Genomic DNA, 25,613 nt, shown 5'->3' on the forward strand with positions numbered 1-25,613 from the left:
CGCTCAGTCGGCTGTGCGGAAGGGGTGACTAATGCCGTGTGTGTCCGTGTCCAGCAAGGAAGGCTGAACTAGTTCTGGACAACAGCAACACTTGTGTTTTGGTGCAGGAAGTTTATAGACTACAGATGACTGATTGAAGCAGACAATTGAAGCAAACAGGGCCATATTAAATGTTTTGAAAACAAGTCTGATATACATGATATACATACATATACATACAGTGCATGTGGAAAGTATTCTCAGCACTTCACTTGTTCCACATTTTGTCAAGTTACAGCCGTATTCCATAATGGATTAAATTAATTTTTCACCTCAAAATTCTACAGTTTCTTCAGCATTGAAGGTCCCAATGAGCACAGTGACCTCCATCATCTGTAAATGGAAGATGTTTGAAACCACCAATAAGGCCTGTATGGTAGAGTGGCCAGACAGAAGCCATGCCTCAGTAAAAGTCACATGACAGCCTGCTTGGAGTTTGCCAAAAGGTACCTGAAGAACTCTTGGACCACGAGAAACAAAATTCTCTGGTATGATAAAACAAATATTGAACTCTCCAGCCTAAATGCCAAGCATCATGTCTGGAGGAAACCAGGCACTGCTCATCACCTGGCCAATACCATCCCTACAGAGAAGCAGCATGGTGGCAGCATCATGCTGTGGGGATGTTTCAGTAGGAACTGGAAGACTAGTCAGGGTCAAGGGAAAGATTAATGCAGATGAAAGATGAATGTACTGAGACATCCTTGATGATAACCTGCAGTCTGGACCTCAAAGGTTCATCTTCAAACAGGGCAACGACCCTAAACACACACCTAAAATAACAAAGGAGTGGCTTCAGGGCCACTCTGTGAATGTGCTTGAGTGGCCCAGCCAGAGCCCAGTGTTGAACCTGGCTGAACATCTCTGCTAATAAGTCTGAAAATGCCTGCGCACCCACACTCCCCATTCAACCTGATGGCACTTGAGAAAGTCTGCAAAGAAGAATGGGAGAAGCTGCCCAAAAATAGGTCTGCCAAGCTTATAGTGTCATACTCAGATAATTTGAGGCTGGTGCTGCCAAGGGTACTTCAACAAGGTATTGACCAAAGGCTGTGGATACTTATGTAGATCTTATATATGATTTATTTTGAATAGATTTAAAGCATTATGGGATATCGTGTGTAGATTTTTGAGATGAAAAATTAATTTAATTTGTTGGACTGAGGCTGTGACATGACTCAATGTGGAACAAGTGAAGCGCTGTGAATACTTTCCAGATGCACATTATGACAGAAAGCTGTATGAATAGGAAATAGATTGTCTGTCTTTGTATGAAGGAGAAAGAAAATCTACTTACCACTATTTTCCTATTTTATTTATTTAGCATTAGCATGTATTTGTCTCCCAAATGCACTCATACACTCTATGGACTCACCCTGCCTAAGCTCACTTTAGGCTCCAATAAAAACAGTACACACAATTTATGCTTACTTGAACAAAGTAATCCCATTTAAATTGTATAATGAAAGCAAACAACCACTAAGAAAGTTGCACTAATTAAGCCACTGTAGCAAAAAGAATTATTCAGAGGGGAGGTAAAGTATGAAAAGGCCCCTTGTGTGAATTCACCTAGTCCTTTATGCTGCTTATTTTTCGTTTGCACCCCATCCATTAAAAAGTCACACCTCCTCTAGCAATTCATTTTCTTGAGTGTAATGTCAGACCGTGCTCTGCCATACTGGCTGGACTGCTGGGGAAGCAGTAAGAGAGAGGCTCCCAGGGTGCACGCTGTCCTCATGCTATTTACCCACAGACCAGAACCCCCTCTGAAGGCCAGGGGGAAGCCATGGCTGGGCCAGAGGCTATTAAAGCCCTGATGGCTTTTGACAGTAATTTCTTCATGAGTCCACAGCCCGCAGGGCCTGCCAGCAGTAAGATCGGGTGCCTCCTCTTGCCCATTAAAGCACACAAACTGTGCCCACAAATCACGCTCAATGGTATCTCTGTGCTCAGGGAGTGTGTTTGCACATATGCGAAAGAGAGAAGTGAGGAAGCACGACTAAGGAGAAGAGGAGGGGGGAACTGTGAGAAGGTCCTGGTAACTGGGCCAAAAGGTTTGGATGCCTTTCTTCAACTACTCCATCAGGCAAAAGTCCAAGCCATCAGGGAAACATATTCGGAAAACCACACCTTGACGTGAAGCCAAATCATAAACTGTGTTTACATGCATTTGAGCCCAGGGGAGTAGAAACTACACAACAAAGCTCTAGCATTGTGTTGGTTATGGGACGGAGCTTCGGTAGCAGACATCTGGCTTGCTATAGGTTGATGCATTTGCTGGTACACCTGCAACTAGTATGGTGACCTTAACAGATTGTATGGTTGTTTGAGAAAAGCAAATGTTTTCGTGGGCATGGTGCTAACATCACCTTCAGGTTGACAAACCAGGAACATGGTTGGAAATTTAGAATCAGCAGACTGTATTTTAGTACATAGAGCATCACAGATGGCTGGAGCTAATCAAAAGGCGGTTTTTAAAAATATATAGACAGGCTTGGTTGGATACTTTGTTTCTGGGAAACAGAAATCTAAATATCCTTACTACTTTAGGCCTGTTGCTTCAGATATAACTTTTCCTTTGCTGTGGATGGAGAGGGGACTTAAAAAGGCCGTAGGTTATCTATAGCTAATCCACCATCGGTTATAATCTCTCCTCTGGTTCCCCTGTGGTGTTAAAACCAGACCATTGGGTCGGATTATATCAAAGAAAGGAGAGCAATGTGCTAATCATAAATTAGAGGATAAGCCTGAGTGAGCAGGTCAGCCTGAGGTCAGCCGCTGAGCCCTATAGAGGATTGTATGTGTGAAAAGCCACAGCTTACCACTTAGCCTCAACATAATAAATAATCAGGCAGGAACAATGTACAGTAGTGTAAAGTGTCACGGCTGCTCTGAGCTGAGAGCTGTTTCTTAACAAAGAATCTATTGAAACTTTATTTTGACTCTTTGGGTTTACATTTAACTATACCATAATCAACCGCGTGCACACAAACAGAAGCTCATATAATGCCCTTCTAATGGGCACTCATACTGTACAGAGCTGAGAATAGTCTATTTATCTGTCTTCAGTCAATATGACAAAACTGTAAAACAGTACCATCTATTTTTTAAATTCTCCAACGTTGCCTTAGGGGAATTGGAAAACTGTCTTTAAATGGGATGATACACGACCTCTGCTATGTATGACTAATACTTGGCTCTTAAACACTGTGTCAACAAGGTGTTTTATTAAAGACACAGCAAGAAAAGACAAAATGGCAAAGACATTACAAGATTTATATAACGAGGGAAAATACAGAAGACTAATTGGATCCAAAGAAAGTCGCTGACCTGATTCCTCCTCTTTGACACATTAAGCAGACACAAGGAGCAAAATATATAAAAGAGTTCTTTATTTCTAGTAATCATGAATATATGCGAACATGTAGAATGTTGTTTATGATGCATCTTCCAAACATTCTTGCAAACTGCTTTACAAAGTACAGGAAAAGATGAAATAGGTCAGTACGTGAGAGATGGAAAGGTTATTGTAGCTGTGTAGGAAACGATCAGTATAAACACCTCGATATCATTAATACAAGAAGAAAAGTAAACTGGGGAGAAATGGGCACAAAAATGTAACATCAAACATGAAAACTTAGACAACTTTCAAAAGTACACTTTTTAGACACAAAAGGACACATACATTGTATGTGTTAAATATTTTTTGTTTTGTCAGGACATAAAAAGCTAACTACATAATTCACAGATTCAGCAGTCTGTTTAAATACCTCATTTCTACAAAGTGAATTTACATTTTTTTTTTTTAAAGTACAAAGTGCAAATACTATGGTTTCCATTTGCCGATTGGTGAGGGCGGATTCTCCAGATGAGAGGGGAAATCACTGTTGTAGGGCTTAGCCTTGCTTCTTTGAGGGATTCTAGGAAGAGGAAATTGAAGTTACTTCATTTTAATGTGCCCCTTTTTCAGAAATACACATTTTAAGGTCTGCTTCAGTCAACACTACCGGAGACAATAACATTTCAGTTAGGCTGGAAATATGCAATGAAGGAAGAGTGTACTTACTAGTTTACTGGTTAAGCCTTCTCCTGGTATGGACCCTTTAGGATAAAAGAAACGTGACATGAATTTGAAGTATTATGGAGAAACTTTTGCAGAGTATAATTGTGCTGTGTAATTAAGCACTGCTGTTAGTGGATTCTGTTATTTGCAAGTACTGTAGCTAGGTGCTAGCTGGCTAATTATCACTTAAATGTTTTTAGTTGGTTAAAAACTATTGTTTTCCAGCTGACTCTGGTACAGCGTGCTGTAAAACATTATATTATGCCATTCAAGTGCTAATTAGACAACTTAGCTTACTCTTTTCAGGGGTGGGCAACTCCAGGCCTCGAGGGCCGGTGTCCTGCATGTTTTAGATATCACTCTGGGTCAGCACACCTGAATCACATGATTAGTTCATTACCAAGCCTCTGGAGAACTTCAGGACATGTTGAAGAGGTCATTTAGCCATTTGAATCAGCTGCGTTGGATCAATGACATATCTAAAACCTGCAGGCCCTCGAGGCTTTATGTAATCACTTGGCGTAGGTCACATGTTGCTGTTGGATTTTTGTTTTTGAAATGTGATTATAACTGCCCTTTGTGCATCACTTTGTCATATGGATGAACCCAAAATCTTTCTGGTGCCTCGTTGCCCCATTACTGGGCAATAACGTTTGGAGGAGAGGTTTAAAAAAAATTCAGGGTGATTAGTTTACATTCATCTAACCTTCTTCCTTGGTCACCCCAAGGCAGCCCATGAGCTCCTGCAGAGACAGTGCTTTGTCATTGCTGATGTCGCAGTACTCCACGAACTTCTTAACACACTTCTTTGGCTTGGACTTCTTGCGCAGGAAGCGTTTGAAAGGTTTGATCTCCTTCTTTCCAATGTCCCCACTGGAGTTTTTGTCCAGCTGACTGAAATACCAGTGGACAACCCTCTCCTCCAGGGTGTGACTGGGGTCTGGCTCAGCCACCCTAAAGGTCAGGTACAAATCAGATTATCAGCCAGTAATCACATCTCTCTTTATGCAGCAACTAAAAAACAACTCAGTGAAATGCAGTCGCTCGCTTTCAGAGGGGAAAAAAAGCTTTTCCCACTTTTCAGTGCACTCAAAATTGGTGAGTGGCATACATTTATGTGTTTGTGGTGAATGATTGAACCCACTGATCCATAACTAACCATAGCATGAATATACACACTTTGAAATGTCATACCTTCCCGCAGATGCTGGATCTGTGACAGCGTGCACCATGTCTGTCGACAGCGCGTCAAGAACACTTGTCAGGAACTCTGTTTTCTTAGCCCCGGGACAGCCTGGAAAATCAACCACAGATACATCGATGTGTGAAAGCAGGAATTATGCCCTTGCATGAAAGCGAGTGTGCAAACAAAGAGATTCTCTTGCAAAAAAAGCTTTGCAGCAATGTTAAATGCTCTCATCATAGGTGGCCCAATAAATGTCTGGGGAGGGATGTCATGTAACAGCCGGCGTAGTTTTAATGTAGACGTCACATAAAAAGAGAAAAGAAACCCAGGACACTCGCAGTTGCTCCAATAAAGAATCAGAGCTCCCCTCCTGTGGAGGAGTGGAAGAAACCTGCCAATCATTGTGCAGTGTTTTAACTTTCCACAGGTATAGGCATACCTGTTACTATTAACAAGATTTTACTAATTACTGAGGTGTTTGCTTTAAAGATATCCAAGCAGAGAGCAACAGACAAAATTTAGAACGCGATGTTCAACGTGTGGCGGGGTTACTCTATAAATGACTGACAGAGAATGGCAATATAATCAGACCATGAACCTATAGGGTGAAATGTGTCATTATCCACCCAGGAAAAACTAACAGTAAAGCATTATTGCATGCAGACTGATGGGAAAAAATTAAAATGAAGAACAACACTGGGTGAATGACCCTAATGACAGTAATTGTCTGTGAGCCCATTTTAAGGGTGAGGAGACCAAAGTTATTCCTTTAGAGCTGAAGGCTACAGAGACCTGAGGGATTCCAGCTCTTTTCTCCTTTCTCACAATCTTGTTTCCCTGCGCCGTTGGAGAAGAAGAAATTGTCCATAGTTTTCTGCTTTTTTTTATGGCCCAGGCCTGCGGGGCCCGATTCTCCTGTGTTGGAGATAATAGCATGCTTTGCGTCTCTAACAGGTGGCGACCAGCATCGGCATAAACATCCAGCCTCTGCTCCACCTTTCAGGGCTTTAGCAGCTTGTACCGAGACCACGGTTTTAAAAAGTCACATCCAAACTCTTCCGCGGTCTCCTTTACACGTTAAACAGACTTGTACTTAACTTTTAGTAGGCCCTCCCTGGCTCTTGCCCAGTAAAATATCTGACCCACCTGATAATAGCCAAAATGGTGCCTTGTGGACCTTCTTGTGGTAAATTAGTCTAGACAGTCAAATAATTGCACCCTCAGAAGGCAAAGTGGTTTTTTTTATCTGGCTTCTAAATGAAGAGAGGTTCGTGGGATGCAGTGAGACTTGTTTGAGGCTCAGTGTTTTTCATGGAGAGCACCGGCGCTCTCTGTAATGCTGCAGGAATCTTAGCACGTCTGCAATTCATTCAGGGAGGGAAGCCATCATGTAATGTTTCAGTCGTTTCCTCTTAGCAGCAGTGCTTTCACTGTGGGGGTGGGACAGATCGGCTTCTGTATGTCTGGACACTGTTTAGCTGAAGGGAAGGACACGAATGTGCCTGCTGTCATTTGAGGGAAATTGTGTCTGGCCATTTTCCGTCCATTTCAAGGCTGCAACAGTACACGGCTGCTGTCTTATTCCATAATAATTATAATTATGTAATACCAAAGTTTGACAGCTGCAGGACAGAATCAGGTTGAGAAAGCCTTCATGATTTCAATGTTTTTTCTTTTTGAAACGTAAAGAGCTGCACCACCATTCACAAGCCTCCATATATCTGCGGCCTGTAAAAAGTTGGCGTGTAAGTGCGTGTTTACATGTGTGTGCCTGTGCGTTACTGTCAGTAAGGAGCAGTGTTTTTGTACGGAGCCACATGGGGCTGAGCCCTGTCAGCACTCGCGGCCGCAGCTCCCAGCGCCTGCCCCAGTGCTGTCCCATGAGCCTGCTGCGGGGATAGAGTTAGCCAAATACTCAGCTTTACTTTCCTGGCTCTTCCTGGGCAAGTTGCTCCTTTCTCAAGTCTCGCCCCATAAACCTCTCAACACCAGCTCTTCAACAGCAAATGGGTTGCAGCAATGTGAAGGCAACGTTTATAATTATACCTGGATCATACAGTAACACGGTTTACAGCCATTGACGCAATTGCTCATAAAGAAAACAAGATGCTACGTTTTTTTTCTTCTTCTTCTTCTTCTTTTTTTTTTTTTACTGCATGAGCATACTGACTGATCAGGTGCAGATTTTTTTGACAGGTTTAAAATTCGGTCTGTGCAACTTAACACATGCAGAGACATAATGTTTCAGTCTTAGAGTCTTTCTCACGGGATAGCGTCGCTGCTTTTTCTTCTTCTTTTTTTACCCCCATTGCCACCGCATACTTTCTGCAAAGCAAAAGATGAATAGCATTTGGTGGTCTACCAACCATTTATGTCTGTCTATGTCCCTCTGTTTTATATTAACTGTACAAGAATCATTGATGCTTGAGCAGAGACAGAGTGCTGCTCTCCTGCTAAACGCAGCACCTGCGAGCAGAGAGCTCAGCTCTGGCCTGGCGCACTCTTACATAAACAGTTGTGGAGAGGACTGGAACAGTGGTGGCTCTGTTCACATGCTGCTGGACTATTAACATGTTTACTAAACCACCAAAAAAAAATTGCAAATTAGCCAAGCACCATTCATCTTTAAACTATGATTTGGTTGTAGGCAGCGGTTGAACGCTGTATCTCTACTTCACCTATCTTTGGCTTAATGAGAGGTACAAGTTGTGCAGTTACGTGATGAGTAAAAAAAGCGAGTGCAGCCGAATGAAAGCTGGCGCATCTTTAAAAATGGTTTAGTCATCTCAGTGTGGTTTTGAATGTGAGTTTCATCACAGAGCAAGAAGATCATTTTAAGATCCACGTGCATACAACAACTTTAACTACAACTTGACTTATTTTTAATGTAATATCTCCCTTGCTTTAGGAAAACTGGACATGAGACAGTTTTCCAAATTTTACTAACCATGGCAGAAGTCTCCTTGAAAAGAGTCCTGCAGCTGCATTTTCCTTCCAAAGTGACACATGTAAGTCAGATACTTTTGGCAGGTTACCGAGACCTGATTCTGTTTAGTGTCTCCAGCAGAAAGTTGTTAGTTCAAGTCCTACTTCCAGCATGAAGAGAAAGTGAAGCAGCACCAAATCATGTTTTAACTTTGTCTACATATAGCAATAAATTAGCCAAATGTTTTAGCCAGCGGAACATGAATTAATAACTTTTTTTGTGCGCATGTGTGTGCTTGTGTGTAAAAACAGTGAATGATAGGATAATGTAACACATTAGCTAATTTAACTCTGAAAAACATTGTAAAAACCCCTCAGTGGTTAGGCCCAGTAATGTATTGGCAATTAGTTCGTTTTCTAAATATGCCTAAAAATAATGAAATATGCAGTAATTTAATTAATATTTAGCCCTATATGTTTGTAAGTAACATTCACATACTATATGCACCCAGCACCAGCAGAGTTTCACCTGTAACTAAGTCCGCTACATGACCTCCACCCCCAAAGTGATCTTCTGCCCTCAATATAGTTATCTACACTGTTATCAATCCCATGATCACCACCTATCTCTGGCATCCAATTATCCATTATCACTCACCTCCCTGCTGTTTCACCTCTTTGCTTTCATCCCACTATGCTCCAGCTTCCATGTCACTCGAAGATGAATTCTCCCCCAATCTGTCCCTATCTCCCTGCTTATTGACCAACGAAGGGTAGGGTCTGGCAATCCTCAACTCTTTAACAAGCGTTTCCTTGACCAACAGCACTAATGATGGTTTTACACACACGCATAGTTGCACTGTTATCACAACCTTGGAAACGAGGCAGCAGTTAGAGGAAGGCTGCAGAGGAACACCCCCGTGTGGTCCGGACACAAAGAAAAAACAGAGACCGAGTCCAGTTTTGAAAAACTTACCTTGGAGATGTCTGCTTTTATAATGGTCCTTAGGTTTAGCTGGGTGGGCCCTAGCATTGCCATCACATTTTGGCTGTTCATACCTGTGACAGAAAATGCACCATGTAAAAAATAAATAAATACAAAATCTGTTCAATCGAGGGAAATGGGTGAAAGGGACTGTCAATAACAGTGAAACTATCTTTACTGTAAAGTCAGAGAGGACTCCCATGCTTTCCAATTACCCATTGCAGTTAAATCTTAGGGATAGAAATAACTGTTTTGTGGCAAATCCAGGGGCTGTGAAACACATCCAATAAGAGGGGAAGGATTTGGAGCTGGTATGAGGATAGAAATGGGAAGGGAGATAGAAGTGTGGGAGACAGGGAGCGTGGGACACAAGGAAGCTTTCACAGTCTCCGTCGCAGAGCCCAGATTGCTGCTGTGCAAGTGGGCCAAAAGCTGGCCTGGGACAATAAAGAAAATCCATGCTTCCATATGCGTGCTAATGTGCTGTCTGGCACTCTGCCTGGAGCCTTGTTAATTTGATACCCAGCCATGCTGCTCAATAAGAGTGTACCAGTTCTCCAGTCTGCCAGGCTCACTGACCTATGACCTGCCACTCACCAGACCACCGAGACACTCTGCGCCATCAGCAATGGAGATGTCCATGTGTGTTCTTAGATGTGCAATCTCACAAGTCTGACATTTATGCAGTTTTACAAATCCCTGATAGAAAACCTGTTTTTAATCTCTGAAATTTATTTTTTTTCTAAGAGCTTCTTTTCAGTATTTTCAAAGTTTGCAGGGTTGAAAGCCTGCAGATATTAAGACCTGTTGTAAGATAATTCCTAATCTAGTTTTAGAACATTTAATGCAGAAGATGCTTGCCAAAGGGCAAAATGCAAGGTCATCTAGTTGAGCAGATTCTCTTTCTTGTGACCTCTCTGCTCTGTTAAGCTTGGCTAATGATCACTTACCTGCTTTGTGTAGCAACTTTCTAGTTTGTTTCCCACACAGAACAAGGCAATAAATGCCAAGGATATTTGAAAAGTGTAATTAAGTACCACACATAAAGGTGCAAATATCTGTATACCACGTTGTTTTTTTTGTAGGTGATATTTTGCCCACCTTGTAGAGGTCCCAGGTATGGGCCGTCCAGTATCCACAAGCACACACCAGCAGTAGCCAGTAGAGGGGTGGCATTGGACAGGCTTGTAAAGTCCTCCTTGGGCACAGTCTGGTACAAATACAGCGTCGTTCTTGTGCTGCCTTGCCTCTTCTTGGGCAGAAAGCTTCTCCTGGTCACATGACGAGGCTGGGAAAGATCAGAGGTTATATAGGAATCAGCAAAGGTATTAGCGTATTGGTCACAAGAACGTAAGCACACATGCATGTGGTCTATAACCTGAGCTTTTGTTTTGATGGTCTGGGTTGTGTGACTTGGCAAACACTCACTCCAGAGAGGCACATTTGATATGAACAAGAGGGTATGTTTGAAGTTTAAATTTGGACTTAGTCCTAACCAGATCTGGCAACCACATTTGGAATTATACAACGTGCATTATGGTTGAATTAATTTCTGTATAAAAGCAAAACGCATGCAGCTGCTCTCTCATTCCATTCTAACCATTGCTGCAAATCCCCGAGGAGCAGGAGGAGGAGGAGGAAGACAAAGGGGTGGAGGACGAGCGCTCGGAGACAGGGTGTGTAGACTGCTATATCAGCCCCCCATGGCACTGTTTACGGACATTAACGGGCTAATGACTAAGCACGGGCTCCCCGTGCCCCAAGTTAAGTAAATATTTGGACACTCAACTGCCCTTTGTGGATGTGTGTGACAGCGAGAGAAACAGACAGGACAAAGGCAGCACAGTGGTCAGTTGGGGCTATGCTGTCAAACACCCACACAGACCGACACATAGCTGCAGGATACTGTAAAGTACCACAGACCTATATGTTTATATGTTCAGAATTCCCCTGAAAAAGTGCACGTTCCTGTCTTTTATCCATACATACAGAAAATGAAGTGGCTTGATGGGATTTTACTGAGCCTCACCAGGATCTAATCAGACTCTTTTTTTCCTGCACAGCAGCCGCATTAAACAGAGGAATGGAAGGAGAGCTCTTCTGGCCATGAGGGATTTTTATCTCTTCCTCTTTTCGGTGCTTGCCTCAAGGCTCGCAGGCTTCTGCAGGATTATGGATATCCCTTTTCTTTGTTTATTTTCATTAGAGATCTTTACCCACACAAAAGAGACCAAATGAAATGCCTCCCCACTTTCTCAACCAACTTTCTTCGCTCCAGTTGTTCCGTATGGGCTCTCTTTGTTGGAGCGGGTGGGGGTTTTTTTTCACCCCAATACCCCAAAGAGCATGTGGTAATCAAAACCATCAATGCTGCATTTCTCAAGCTTTTTATTGGTTGTAAATTATGATAATGGGATTCACACAGAAATGCACACATGCACAGAAGTTTCTTGTCTCTAGGCCAGCCTAAAATACTATTGTTTGGTACGAAAAACTGCACATTTCCGAGACAACTGAGCTTAACGCGCGTGTTTGTAAAAAGAGAGCAGGATTGACCAAGCCGGCTGACATAAAATCATCTGCCCGTGCCATGTGAGGATATTTACAGGAATGCTGCAATGAGAAGAACCACAGAGAAGCAGATCCTCAAAGCCTGACGCACTCCGACACCAAGATGTATTGGTTTCACAACCCGCCATCTGTCCTTAAAAGACAGGAACAGCCTCAAACCACGATTGCTCACACAAGCTGGAAAAACACAGCGGGCTTTCAGTTGAGGTTTGCAAACACCCGCTCGCCATCATTAAGTAAAAAGCAACCTTTGAAAACTCACATGGTGCTCTGGTTCTATTGTTCTGTCGGCTGCGAACCTGCTCCGTCCACAGAGTGGGGTACTGGGAATTGCTATCTGAAAGAAATCACCAAGGCAGCTTCATTAGCTTCAGTCAAACACATGCTCGTAAATCATCTGAAGCAAACCAAAACTCACAGCCTGTATAATGCACATGAAGGTTATCATATCTCAAACTGCTGCAGTGGATGCGGATAATAAATTGCATATGAAAGCTGTGACCAGAGTTATAGCATCAAAAGATGGGTGGGTAGGCTAGAATCTATTATTTATCAAATGATTGCATTAGCGTGACGCTGTAAAACGCTACTTTGCTCAAAAAATATATAAACTAGTTATAAAAGTGCTCAAATGCAGCAGCTTTCCATTCTTTATCTTTGAAGTAAAACGTGGGAAGCAACTTTTCTACATATATAAGTACCACATCCTCCTGCTACTGCATAGCTGCTGGTTATTTAACTGACAAGTTCAATATTTCTGGCAGATTTCGATAATACTAATTTAATGACTCATTTTCTTATGCTACAGTTGGACTATGCTTTAGAATGAAATATGTTTCACTTGCTACTACTGTATACAATACACGAGGAAAAAATTTTCATCATATCTCATCATTCCAAAACAGTGTTTTACTATAACGTTTTCCACAGTGACCTTTTTGGAGCATGGTGCTGTAACTGACTCGGGCAGGCTCTTCTGCCCATTTAAGGGTTTTTTTCTTTTGAGTCAGTCAGCGGTATGTCAGTAAACACAGGCACAGGACCAAACATTTTTTACTCACAGTCTGACGAATAACAGCTCACCTTCTTCGTGTTCGGGAGGCTGAGGATCGATCACTAGGTCGGTGTCATCTGCATTTAGAATGGAGAATATTTGCAAGGAGACTACAATTACGAGAGTACGCTAGATTAGAGAACACTTGAACTATGTGAGATTTGCACATTGCCCGGTCAAGAAGGATGGAAGCAGAGTTAGAGGGATGAAAAATGACCAAGAGAGGCTGCACGTGTGCTGAAAACTGAAAGATGTGACTTGCAATATGAGAAAAGGAAAGCTAGGAATGTAGTGGTCACATATTCCAATGGTATCACGTCATGCAACGGAGGGAGATCACAGTGCTACAGAGGACAGATTTTGATCAATTATAGTAAATTAAGAGAGAATTAGGACTGATTGTCCCTGATGTTCTTCTTCAATCTTTCATTTCCTGCACTTGGATTGGGAAAGCTGTGCGGAGGTGGTGGCGGCGCAGAAGAGGGTTAAAATGCAGTAGCCAAGTTTCAGATGAACCAATTAACAGCGGGAGAACTGAGTATGTTTGTTTGGTCTCCGTTTGTTTGATTTGTGGTGAGAGACAGCGATGGAGGTTTTGGAGCGCTCCGGGTGAAACCATGGCTGTAGGTGTGGTTAACCTCAGAACTGGTCACTCCTCTTGCTTGAAGTAAAGCCCCATTAATGTGTGAGTCAGAGAATCTCTAATGGTTGGCTCCACAAACAGGGATTAGGCTCAAATACATTTTCTTTAACAATGACTTTCCATGGCAAAGTCAAATACAGTTATGGCAGCCATTCATCTCCTCAAACACGTAAGGTGGATAAAAATACGTAGAGTCTGTGTGCAGTGTAAATAACTGAGGCAGACGTGTTATTACTCTGCTCACTTCAAGGATGGAAATGCCATTTCAAAAAGTGCATTTATGATTTGGATTTATGATAAACCACTAATGGCCTATCTTTACTTTGTGGCCTTTTACATGACTGTAACACCTCTTTAAGCATGTGCCAGGAAACCCCCGTGCTATTTGTGGTCATATGGCATTAGTTTTACTGCTGTTTGTCAGTCGTCAGCTGCATATGATTCCAGCATGTGAATTTGTTAAGTCAAGTAACAGAAATGGCTTTATTGCAAAATGCTAAGTGCACATCTCTTCCTACTTTAAGAAATGCTGCAAAGGCAGCTGTGAAATGGCTTCTTTTTTCTTTATTTTTTTTTACTGATGGGCTTTTGCTGAATCAAAATATTGATGCAATCACTGCTATTTTGAGCGCTGGCACACCACAAACCTACAGTTTATTCTGCTTTTCACCACCCTGTTTATCCAACCAGTTCAGATTGAACCACAACCAACCCCTCCACCTCTTTTCCTCCCTCTTTCCTTCTCCCACAATCCCACCTCCTCTCTCAAATTTTGCATTCCCACTTGATCTATGCGTAATGACTTGGCTGGGTTCAGACAGACGCTATACCCAAGACTGTTTACACAGAGAGAAAGAGAGAGACATAGCAAGAGAGAGGCACAGACATGAATGTCACACTGACAGGAATAACCCATCTGACAAACACAAGTGGATGTGCACACACTTTCTCTCTCTCTCTCATGCAACCATGCACTGTCACATACAATCACATAATGAGTCAATCTGAATGAACCCAAATTGGACTCTTTGTGAGTCAAATCACAGCAGTTAAACAAATTGTCTCTTAAGAGATGAGAAAGCTATACAAATTTTGGAGCGCAGTCACAGGGAAGCTTAGTGGTTCTATATCTGGAAGAGGGAAGATGCTTGATGAGAGACACAGAAAAAGTAGACTTGAGTGTGAACATTTCGCTGTATCTTATGACACTGTGGCTGAAAAAGGAACCAAAATGGAGAGAGGTTAGTGAAGGAGAACTTAAGATAAGTCAGCGGTCCTCCGGTCTTGCTCCTGCTGCTTGCCTGGTAAAGACAACAAGCAAGTTATAGGCACCAAAGCTGCCAGTGGTGTGCAAAGTTTATCACACACTCTTAACTCAAGACTGCTTTTATATCAGCCTTCAGGCAGCTCGAACGTTCATGAATTGACAAAATATTAGTGAGGCAAGCCTAAACAGGCGACCCGTCTTGAACATCTCTGACAAAGATGAAGACAAATAGACAGATACAAAGGAACACACACACACATTCTCAGTGCCAGCGTTGATAGGTACATACATGCACACGAACAAACACAAAAGCAAACATGCATCGCCAAGGAGCCAGCGTGCCTATGAGGGGGAACTTTTCTTGAATTCTCACCTGATTTACCAGGCTCTCTTGTAGTTGTCTTCTCCTGCTTTGATCCTGAAAAGCAAAAGGCTCAAATTAATTAAACATTCACAACCGTGCTGCTGATTTTCCCTTTTTGACAGAGACAACAGATTGGAAATCTTTGGCACGCTTTAAGAATAAAATAGGCTGACACACGGTAACTCTTAACCCCCTACCCACTTTTATTAAAGCCACCTAATTTAAAAGTAACACGCTGCAAGTCAGCTGGAATGTGTTTTATGAAATATTTAGGCTTCATATCAGCTTACCCCCATACCCTAACCCTAACCCTGCCAAATGCAGCAGAAACACTGCTGCTGCAAATATTACTTCTGCAGGCTTCTTACTATTGAGACAGCAACAAACTACAAGGCAGCCCCTTAGATGCAAAGGGATTTGATTTTTTTTAAATTTCACCTTTATTTATACAATGGGAGAGACAGTGTGTCATCTTCAAGACTGACCTGTTTTAAATATGTTAAAACATACACGTCATATAATCAGCTAACTGGAAAAATACAACTAAAACTAAAAAGACAGTAACAATAACACATCATGAACAGGAACGGCCATCCAGTAATCTTTTCTCCTTTGTCCTTAGAATTTGTTTAAATTCCTTGAGTTCAGTTAAACTGCACAGTTTCAAATCCTGTTGCAATTTGCTCCAAGTATAAGGAGCATTGTAAGAAAATGCCTTTTTCCCAAGTTCTGTATGTGGTGAAGGAACAGTGAATGTAATAAAGGCTTGTGAGCGGAGGCTGTAATTACTCTGTTTAGGTGACATACAGGAAGTTAGATACAATGGTGGCAATTCAGTTATTGATTTATAAATGAAAATAGACCAATGTATAGTCTGTGTGTAGACAGTGAAGGTAAGTTAACCAAAGAGTATAGAGTACAATGGTGGGTACAAGTTTTACATCCTGTGATGAATCTCAAGAGGATAAACCACATCCAACATCTGTAAAGAGCTAACAGCAGTGTTCATAGTGTTTGGCAGATGCTACCCTCCAGTGACATTTACATTCCTCGCAGCTGAACTTCGTTTCTCAATTCTGCAGCACAGATTTTCTGCCAGGCTTATTTTTACTAATGCCCCATGCCTTGAGCAACACTCAGTCCTCGTATGGCCCTCGAACCCTCTGGCTGTCAGTCCACTCGCTGACCGCTTTCCCACAGGACTGAATGCTACACCCCCACACAAACATAAAATGCCATTTTATGCTGTGCTGACTTTGATTTATCATCATTGCTACACTGAATTACTGAAACCAAGTGTCATACGTCAAGCATATTACAAAATTAGATGCCAAGAGCTGAGAACTGCAAATCTGAAAAGACTTGGGTTTTACTGACCTTGGCATCGAGGTTTCTTATTGGCCACTGCTGAGCCACTGATTGGCCGGCCATTGGGGGTAACACACCAGCAGTATCCAGTGTAGCTATGGCACTGAACCTGCAATCAAAACAGCATACACACACAGAGTCAGTACAAGCTGCATTTGGAAACCCATCATGTTAGAATCAAATGAAATGAAAGAAGAGTTTTATTTGTGCGGAACAAATGAGAATTTTTAGAAAAATGTTGACTGTTGGTATGGTTGTTAGCTTTGGCTTGTGCAGTAAAGTTAATATAATTCATAGAGTGTTGTTCGTTACCTCGCTGTACGTGCCATCAGGGTTGCAAACAGGCACAAAGACCTGTGGGAAGAGCTTCTTGGCCTGCTGCTCTGTGTACTTCTTCTCTGCTACACATCTGGATGTATCTGAGGAGCATCACAAATCAGCAAAATCACTAGACACGCTATTTTCTTATGGTCCACAACTATGTAAGCAACATACTTAAAAAGTCAGAAGAAGATGTCGAATTTTACAGATGATGAAGAATAGAAGAAACATGCAGGGAGAGAGCAGTGACGGAGGGGGAAACAATTCAAGACATTTCGGAAGCAGCAGATACTTGTGTGGCTGGGAACAGAACCAACACCCCCACTCTTATTAGGACAAGTCAGGCAAGCCTGCACACCGCCTGGTGGTAAAGCCATTACTGAGCGAGACAGCTCATGCTGCTCTTGTAAGAACATTCCAGTCACCCAAGAAAAGGGCTGATGCACGGGGAAAACCTGACCCTTCCTTAATGTCTGAGTCTGCCTCACTCTCCTCTAAAAACCTCGACCGTCTGAGAGGTTCAGCCAAGGTTGTCCCCTCAAACTCAGCAACTTTTCATCCAGGTGTGCCTCCAGTTTTTGCACATCCCTCAAACCAGTCTTCCAAAGCTGCTTTATCTCACCTGGCCAGCAGCAGCAGCTGTACAAATGAGTCTGATGGTAACTCAGTGTAATGCAGTAGCTACTGCAAAGTGCTGGATGGGCTTCAAATCGCACTGAAACAATAATTAATGCCAAGTTTAAAAACATTCACCAGTTTGATGGCAGTCTTGTTGCCAGCATGGCTTCTAGGTAGATTAGCCATGTGAGGTGGGATGTGCACTGCTTTCTCTTACTCTAGTGTGCACCCTTTGTGTGTGTGCGTTTTGCTGACTGGCGAGGAGAGCAGGCAAGATGCTGGATGCTCTGGAGGGAGGAAAACAGTGAATTGAGGAGCTCTAAAGTTAGCTGCAGTGGAAAACCCCAAAACCATCATCCTTCTCCAGGGGGCTCTGACCAAAAAGCTGACTGGAAAAAATGACAGGACACTTGAATCATCCTAGCACAGTGATAGAAAACAAATGTGGTGCCACTCTCACCATCTGCACAATCCCATCTCTGTGCTTTTAGGCAAGGCGAGACCTCCGGTTTATTTCGGGTGCTGTTGCTGTGTCTATACTCCGCCCCCCCCCTATCCAGAAGCAGTAGGGGGGTCCAAACTCTTATAGACCCGATGTTATTGACGCATACAATACGACTTTCATGGACCCTCGTGCCTTTCAGCTTCCTGGCTGGAATCCTCTATTCTGCGTCCCGGCACTGTCCGCCACATCCAGATGTCCGCTTAGAGACGTTGCCATGGAAACCCAGCACGGGCATAAAATTGTGGAATGCTTTTCCATCATATGACACCTCTTTTTAAGCAAACTTTTTTGCTCACATTCCCTGTATTAGAGGTCTAATGTAATGCGGTAAGAATGGGTCATTGTCCCCAGTCTACAGAGCGATGAACTAGCAGTATAGAGTGAGCCTGTGGGGCAGGGGTGAAAGGGTTCGGGGCTGAAGAACTGGGGTGTATGGGTTCTTCTTCCTTCCTTCAACGACTAACAATGAGAGAGTGTGTGAGCTTCCTGACCTCACAGGCTCTCCTTCCCTTTCCCTCTCTTCAACTTATCATATATATAAAGCTTTACATCCAGGATGATGAAATCTTTGTCACGATTTGTCAAGATATTTCTGCAATTTCCATAAATGAGGAAATCACTCATGTAATCAAAATAATTCATGATTTGTCAAATTAATGATGCGTCTCTCATCACACAAATGGTGTGAAATTATAAAACCACGCAGGCAGCAGTAAGCCCCCACTTCTACAGTGTCAAACCCACTTGTCCTCCCACCACTCAAAGAATCAATTATGCTGAAATGAATTTAACCCACGAGTTTCTACTGTGACCCCCCTCTGTGCATTTGAGAGCATCAGGCGGCGATGAAGCGTGACTCATGACCTGACCTTTGCATGGCCCTCGGCTGACCTCCAGCTGGGAGTCGCGGCACTTGGCTCGGAGGTACTCGCAGCGCGATGTGAAGGTCCTGCCATCGGAGGCGCACAGGGGCTTGCGAGGAGCTCCGCTGCATTCCATGTTGCAATCCTTATCCTGATCCACCCGCAGGAACTGCACAAGTGAGAAGGGAGGAGATAAGCAGAGAAATCAGTTGCTAAATGAGCCATTTCTGGGAATAAGTGTACTCTGCACCAAAACATTTTAATCTGCACACCAACAGGTAGGAGTTTTGAGGAATTTAGGAAGGCTGGGAGCTGGCGCTGGTGGAGCAAAATGTATTTTTGTGAAAACAAGCTACAACAGAAAAAAAAATGCCTATTATTAAAAATCAAGCGCAAGAAGACACTGATAATCTGTACAAGACACAGACACAAAGATGGGGCAGTGTTGCTGCAAATCTGCAAAGGTGCAGCTGTGCTTTGTCTTTGTCTAAAGGGCTAAAGAGGACTTGACTAACACTTCCTCTTTTCTTTGTCTGTGCCAACACCTGCACAGGTATTCACCTGGAATCACTGCTAAGGATGTTTTACTCAGCCATGAAAAGAGGAACAAGGACAGGAGAATCCAGGCTCAACGCATCGGATCACCTGTGTCAATGCCACCATTGTATCTGCCACCACGGTATGAAACTCCCTCGCCAGGCCACACAATGGGGCCGTGGTGGTGGAAAAGGTGGGGGTTGGCAACAAGCTGTGACGGCTACAATGAATTAAAAGACAGCGAATGGGTACCTGAATAAACTAGATGTCAGCGGGCTTTGTGCTGCTACAGTGTGAGCGGCTTCATAAAGTTTGCATGATTCATTCACTTTGGGCAGACTGAAAAAACCCCAAAAAACAAACAAACTTGATACTCATGCAGATGCAGGTGCACTTTCAGTCAGTCATATCCACAGAGAAATACCTCGGTGAACTTTTGTCTCCTCTTTTAATAAAAATAATTGCACATATGAGACACTGTTGTTTTGTTCTAATTTTCCTAGATTCACAAACACCCCAAAAATCTCTGCATGTCATCTATTATACGGCAGACAGATAGACAGACAAGTGGGAACTTTCATCCACTCCCACTTATCAATCTGTGGCAAAAACCGTTTGCTAAAAAGGCTGTGGTAATGCCAAAGACAAAATTTGTTGTGTCTGACATCTTACAAATATACTGAGGAGGAGGAGGGGCAACTCCCCCTCCCCACCCCCCGCATTCTGACAGGCAGAGCTGCAGGGCTGCATGCACCTGGAAGAGGGTTAACAGGTAAGGTAAAGTTGCCCTGGGCCAGTGGGAGGGAGGGGTGGGGGGTTGGGGGGGGGGTAACACAGATACACTCTGTCAACCATGCTCATAAATCTCCCAATGGGTAGATCAGAGATGGTAGGCCCGTTCAAACACACTAGAAGAAGGAGCTGTGAGGGGGAAGATGAATGTGTTGGAATGAATCAAAGATTTTCGAAGGGTAAGTATAAAACTGTCACGAGGAAGACAAGAAGCTTTATACAGTGTCACAATGTAGAGGAGAGGAGAGGAGATGATTTCTGGGGCTATATTCATTGATAGTCTGTTGTTCTGAAATAAACAAGAGGTTTTACTCTTACTGTCTGTAATAACATGTCACAAATCATCAAACAGTTATCCTTTTAAGGCAGAACTGGGGAAATTATCCATTATATGTTTGCTCTCTCTAATTGATACCTGATCAATATAAAACACTTTGCTGTGACTCCAAGCTCTGATGTTCTTAAGATATTTAAAAGTAGAATGGGAGGCAGAACCTTCAGCGTTCAGGCCCCTCTTCTGTCAAATAAGCTCCCACTTTGGATCCCTTTCTACTTTTAAGATCAGGCTTAAAACTTTCCTTTTTGATAAATCCTATAGTTACGGCTGGATCTGGTGACCCTGAACCCTTTCTTAGTTATGCTGCTCTAGGGCTAGACTCCTGGGGGCTTCCAATGATGCATTGAACATTTCCTCCTCTCTCACATCTTCTAACTCTGTTTATACACCACTTTGCATTTAATCATCAGTTATTATCAATCTCTGGCACTCTTCCACAGCGTGTCTTTTGTCTTGTCTTCCTCCCCTTATCCCCAACCAGTTGTGGCGGATGGCTGCCTGGTTCTGCCACACATTTCTTCTTGCTGAAAAGGACTTTTTCCTTCCCAATGTTGCCAAGTGCTTACTAATGGAGAGTTGGTGTGATTGTTGGAGTTTTCTCTCCACCATGAGGTGATGGTTGTTATAATTTGGTGCTATATGAATGAAACTGAATTTAATTGATCTGTGCAGAAGATTCCTGTTCATAAAATATTAGTGAAATCAAGACTGAATTTGAAACAAACATCTGCACTTTTTGTCTTCAACTAAACACTTAAGAGGTTCTATTTTTGGTTGCTTATGTATTTGGCTCGCTCTTGATAAACACAAGATCTTACATGTCCTGCCCCTACTCCCTCATTGCATCTCTCAGCTGTTTGAATTATTTGCATCATTGCATTTAACTGACAGAGTCCCATTAGTACAATCCTCCCTTCCTTCTGTTCCTCTTCTCTCCAGTGCTACTAGCTTCACACACAGGTAAGGAGGGCGTACGTATTCAACACCGAAGTTCTCTCATAGCTCCCCCTTCACATTCAGACAGTTCTGAAGCCAATTACTACACTGATGGTGTCTTAGAGCATCCAACCCCACTTGGTGGTGACTGTCCAGCACTTGCCACAGCCAATGTACTGCCACTACACCAGCATTAGCCCCTGCCAGCCAGCAGACTGACATCGCAAACAGAGTCATTCAGCGGCCCAGCATCCTGCTAGAAGTCTGCTCTCCAGCACACACAGCATAGTGCCAAGCTCCAGCAAGTTTACAGTGAAGCTCCAAGAACACAGCATGGAAAAACACAGTTGAAATCATGAAATCAGCCACCCATGAAATCAACCACCCAGACTCAGTTTCAGACATCCGAGTATTTATTTCTAAGTCGTTTCAAAGTTGGCCACACTGAAGGAAGTACAAAAAAATAAGATGTGAAAGTGAGGGAGAGGAAGAAACTTTGGAGACTAATGGTGCTTTGAGAGCTTCATCCTCCTGTGTCCACCTAATTGTAGTTAGCTCTCTGCTACAGATCTCTGTGTGTTTTTTGCCTGTGGTGATGGATGGGTGAGGCTGAGGCAGAGCCCCGACACTCCCCTGATGTCTCATTCCAGCCTCTCTGAGTCGACACCATCATCCTGCACAGGAACATGGTGGAGAGTGATGGATGGCCTCTGCTTCAGCTACATGCGGCACAGACTTCCACCCTGAATTATCATAAAAGGAGACTCGTGCAAGTCTGAACACGCATTTTGACTCAAATCAATTTATTGCTCAAATCCCACTCCCGTCTACTTGCAGACATCTGGCACTCACTTTCTCTGTTTGCCTTTCTCTTTATTTGGCCTCTCTCATGATTTTTTCCTTTTGTTCTTTGTGGGATCTCTCTTGGAAGATGCTTTTTGCATCTGCTCTAATAATACAGGAGGTTGGCAAAAGAACAAGAGACAGGCAAGAGAGGGCGAGGCGGGTGGAGTGTAAGGGAAATTTTTTTTTTCTAAGATCAACCAGCATACAAATCAAATCCTATTACCTCCCCCTGGCTCGACGGCATTGTGGGATTGAATGGGGTATGGAGGAGGCGAACCTCCAGCAGAGAGCGCATTGTAGGCTGATAAGAGCCTTCTGGGCTGGGAGGCCCCTGCTTCCAGCGCCTTGAGAGGCCCCTCACACCACAGCCTCACAGGGTCAATGGGGGCCCCAGCTGAGAGCTGTGGCAAACGTGTTAAATGCCCTTGCCGGGAGTTTCCTGTGTGGATGCTAGGATGCAAAGGGAATCATTAGTTTCCAGCATGGTGGAAAGGGAAGAAAGTGTCAGCCTTTAACCAGCCTACTAACTCAATCAAAGGAAAAAGGCATTTAATTGCTTTGAAAGATGTTAAAAAGAAAAGGAGGTGTCGCAAAAGGCCAGTGATAGTCATGTGATAAAGAAACCCGCCTCTTTGAGCAGGTGGAAAATTTTAGGAAAGCACTTGGGGGGCAACAGGGCCCATGTTAGATCAAGATTTCTACATAAAGATTTGAAAATGAGGCAGCCACTATTCTGTGTGCCCTCATCTTCTCACACACTATTTCATATTTCCATAAACAATGGAAAAAATTGGTCTCATGAATAACCCTGGGCAAATATCTCATATATTTAACTGCCTGTCTGACCTCAAATATGGACAAAATACAACATGAAGACATTTTCTTTTAACTATTAATGGTCTCTCCTGTATATGTTAGACAATAAGCCATTAATCACTTGCAACCTTCTTTGTAAAAGAAAGTTTCATGTGTTATTCCACTAAAGACAGTCTGATTAGCCTGTGTTGGGAGGTACGGCACACAATATGAAACAAAATTAAACTGAGGCACGCAACAAAGTAGAGAAGTTTCTCGTTCTTACACTCGTCTCCAGAGCACAGCAGATAATGTGTCATATCCAAACAACCACAAACACAGCTACACCTGTGTAACCTTTCTATTAAATGACAGTAAATGGTATCAACCATGGCACAAATAGAGAAACGCTCCTCACACTAATTATCTGTAGCCTTGGTCTATGTGTGTGTTTGTGTGTATCAACTCAGTGAAGCATCTGCTCAGTACAACACTTCCTCCCACATTCCACAACTCTGTAGTGCCGTCAGGCAGAAAGGATCTCCGACCCTTCACCTGAAGGTTAACAACTCATGGCCATTTGTTTCCAATTGGATACCGAGGCATCTTCTCCAGAACCATAAATACTGGTGCTGGGAGAGGTGGCTGTCACATCAGCCTCTAAATCAAAAGGGGGAGCCTCTGACAATGCACATTCCACTCTCTATTAAGTGTCCTTTAGCACTGTACCTGCACTTGATCATGGCCATGAAATTCCCCAGAAGATGCACTTTCTGTCAGAGTTTAATGTAAGATGGAGAGGATGCTGCTGTAAACAATGCCATGTGCTTTAATGCAGAAGATCCCGGCAGCTCAGCCTCTGAAGAGCAACTAGAACAACAGGAGCAAACCAGACAGAAAGGCAGCAGAGCCGAGAAGCTGGCAGGCAGGTTACAGCAGCAAAACCAAACCTGCAAAGGATCTGCTGCACACCCACCAACTGCTTACAAACCTGTAGCCTTTGCTGTGCCAACACTCTGTAAGCTGTGGCGCTCAGTTTACATGACTGACAAAAAACACAGAGCCATTTTCTCAGTGCACAGCTCTAGTTGATGCTCTCTTGAGCTCTAAAATGGATTTCTGCCTCATATAAAACATCTGACCAATACAGCCCACTTCTTTTAGAGCGAGATAACCTCAGACTCAGACTTCGGTGTAAGAATGTGGCACAGTGTAGTAGTAATTGACTTCAAATGCGTCATTATAGGTATTGACTATTTTATTATTTCAGATTCTTAGACTAAATAGATCACAAGAAGCTTGACTTTTAAGAAAAGGGTGCGTAGGAACTATTTCTTTTATATTAAAAAATATTTTCCAGATTGTGAATTCATAGAAAGCACAAGCACATCCTTTCCCTTTAAAACAACTTTTACTCATGAAATTGAATGACATTCATTCTGGGAGTTAAGTGCCTCCTCATACCTTGAGAGCGGAGAACTTCTGAACGCCTCCAGCGCACTGTAGACAGAGGAAGACCAGCAGTGGACAGATGCGCATCCTGACGCAGCGTGGTAATATACTCTCCAAATTACGCACGGTCCAAAATCGTGTTGGCAGGAGTTCACCTAAGCGCAAAACTGTCTATGGGAGAAGTCAAAAATTGTTTAAAATCCGCACCAGTCCTTTCGAAGAAGTCACTGGGGGTCGGTGGTGTATTTCACGTCGTTTCCTTGGTTTCGTCTGCCAGCCCGTTTGTGTAGACACGCTCCTTATTTCTGGCAGTCCGATAAACCCCCCCCGTGTCCCTGACCTTTTCCCCTCCCTCGGTGTCTCTTTCTCCCTCTCTTTAACTCAACTTCGTTTCTCCACACCCCCTTTTCTGCTACACTTGATTCTGTGGACTAGATCCCTTATCGGATGCAGGCGGGTCCCCTAGTCAGTCAGGTAGGCGTAAGCTTACGCCGTCAGCTGCTGGTAGTCAAACACGTCAGGTATTCTTTTCTTTCACGTAAGAAAGTGGTGTGAGGATGCTCAACCCCAGTGAAGAGAAAACACAGGAAGGGGTCAGAAAGTGTCTGCTAGGTGGATCAGCAAATACATTTTCGTTCTGGTGGACGCATACGCAATCACATTCAATTTTTTGATTATACGGCTATATACAATTCTCAAAACAAAGTTAGACAAGCCCCTGAGTTTCACACAATACAGATTAAAAAAAACAAGGGGCGCCTAGAATAACAGATATTTTGGCAAACCATTAAACCATTCTCAGCTTTGTAACTATATGCTGTACGAGCACGAATCAGTTTGCAGTTTCTTCCCAATAACTCTCCATTCGCCGAGTCCACGGCCACTAGTGCAACGTTTCAGAGCGTCCCATTACGACTATAACGCCATCTAACGGTAGATGATAGTCTTCACAGCCTGCTCGATACACTTCATATGGTCAAATAGCTGTCGGGGATTTCGAAATTCTACACAGTCAGTTCTGACTTTTGCGTTTGTCAGAACTCCGCGTACTGTATTTTCCACAAGTTTATTTTATTCTCCACGAGAAAAATTAGGCTGAGTTTTCAACATACATTTTTTTGTGCAAGAATCAAAGAAACGTGACAA

The 25,613-nt window shown here is 43.1% G+C and overlaps 1 protein-coding gene across 2 annotated transcripts; it reads right to left on the minus strand.

Moving 5' to 3' along the window:
• Window positions 1–3,180: 3,180 nt before the first annotated feature.
• On the minus strand, window positions 3,181–25,027 carry smoc2 (SPARC related modular calcium binding 2). 2 transcript variants are annotated; one of them, XM_042222845.1, is made up of 13 exons: window positions 24,480–25,027; window positions 18,779–18,941; window positions 16,778–16,884; window positions 16,475–16,574; window positions 15,107–15,151; window positions 12,853–12,933; window positions 12,032–12,106; window positions 10,300–10,486; window positions 9,190–9,272; window positions 5,297–5,396; window positions 4,809–5,056; window positions 4,106–4,140; window positions 3,181–3,959 (listed from the first exon to the last, which is right to left on the minus strand). In XM_042222845.1, exons 1-13 carry the CDS (start codon window positions 24,552–24,554, stop codon window positions 3,936–3,938), a joined length of 1,323 nt encoding a protein of 440 aa, XP_042078779.1. In that variant the 5' UTR covers window positions 24,555–25,027; the 3' UTR covers window positions 3,181–3,935. The 2 variants fall into 2 exon arrangements, with proteins under 2 accessions (XP_042078779.1, XP_005927169.1); XM_005927107.3 differs by having other exon boundaries at window positions 3,185–3,959; window positions 12,853–12,900; window positions 24,480–25,021.
• Between the last annotated feature and the right edge of the window lie 586 nt (window positions 25,028–25,613).

This window comes from Haplochromis burtoni, unplaced genomic scaffold, assembly GCF_018398535.1.
Source record: "Haplochromis burtoni strain Fernald_Lab_line unplaced genomic scaffold, NCSU_Asbu1 Contig_96, whole genome shotgun sequence".
In the NCBI taxonomy this organism is placed as follows: domain Eukaryota; kingdom Metazoa; phylum Chordata; class Actinopteri; order Cichliformes; family Cichlidae; genus Haplochromis; species Haplochromis burtoni.